General features: G+C 66.7%; 1 protein-coding gene across 1 annotated transcript in view; it reads left to right on the forward strand.

Moving 5' to 3' along the window:
- Positions 1-497, forward strand: part of CFD (complement factor D (adipsin)) — a gene marked incomplete at its 3' end in the record, with an annotated part of 1,640 nt that extends 1,143 nt beyond the window's left edge. The window contains exons 4-5 of the mRNA XM_009082103.1: positions 7-228; positions 453-497. Of these exons, the coding sequence (XP_009080351.1) occupies positions 7-228; positions 453-497 (267 nt within the window). The remainder of the gene's footprint in view (positions 1-6; positions 229-452) is intronic.
- Positions 498-501: the final 4 nt, after the last annotated feature.

Raw genomic sequence — 501 nt, forward strand, 5'->3', positions numbered from 1 at the left:
GTGCAGGTGCTGCAGTTCCAGCACGAGGACAGGGACGTGGAGGCTGGCACGGAGTGCGAGGTGGCAGGATGGGGCACCATCAGACACAGCGGCCGACGCCCAGACACGCTGCAGGAGGTGTCACGGCCGGTGATCAGCCGCGAGGATTGCAACCTGCGCACATACCACGACGGCACCATCACCGAGAACATGATGTGCACCGACTCGCGCAAGAGGGACAGCTGCAAGGTACCCTGTGCCCACCACGGGCTGATCCCCACCCCGGGATGGGACAGGGCAGGGAGGGTGCTCACAGCTGGGAGAGGCTGTGGGGCAGGAGGGAGCTGTGTCTGGGGCTGGGTGGGCTCCTTGCCCTGTGCTGGGCACTGCAGAGCAGGTCACAGGAGTCTGGAGACAGGAACGAGGATTGGGGCATCCCAAACCGCTGCCGTGCTGACTGTGCTCTCCCCCAGGGGGACTCTGGTGGCCCCTTGGTGTGCCACGGGGTGGCCGAGGGGGTGG

This window comes from Acanthisitta chloris, unplaced genomic scaffold (assembly GCF_000695815.1).
Source record: "Acanthisitta chloris isolate BGI_N310 unplaced genomic scaffold, ASM69581v1 scaffold20369, whole genome shotgun sequence".
Classification (NCBI taxonomy): domain Eukaryota; kingdom Metazoa; phylum Chordata; class Aves; order Passeriformes; family Acanthisittidae; genus Acanthisitta; species Acanthisitta chloris.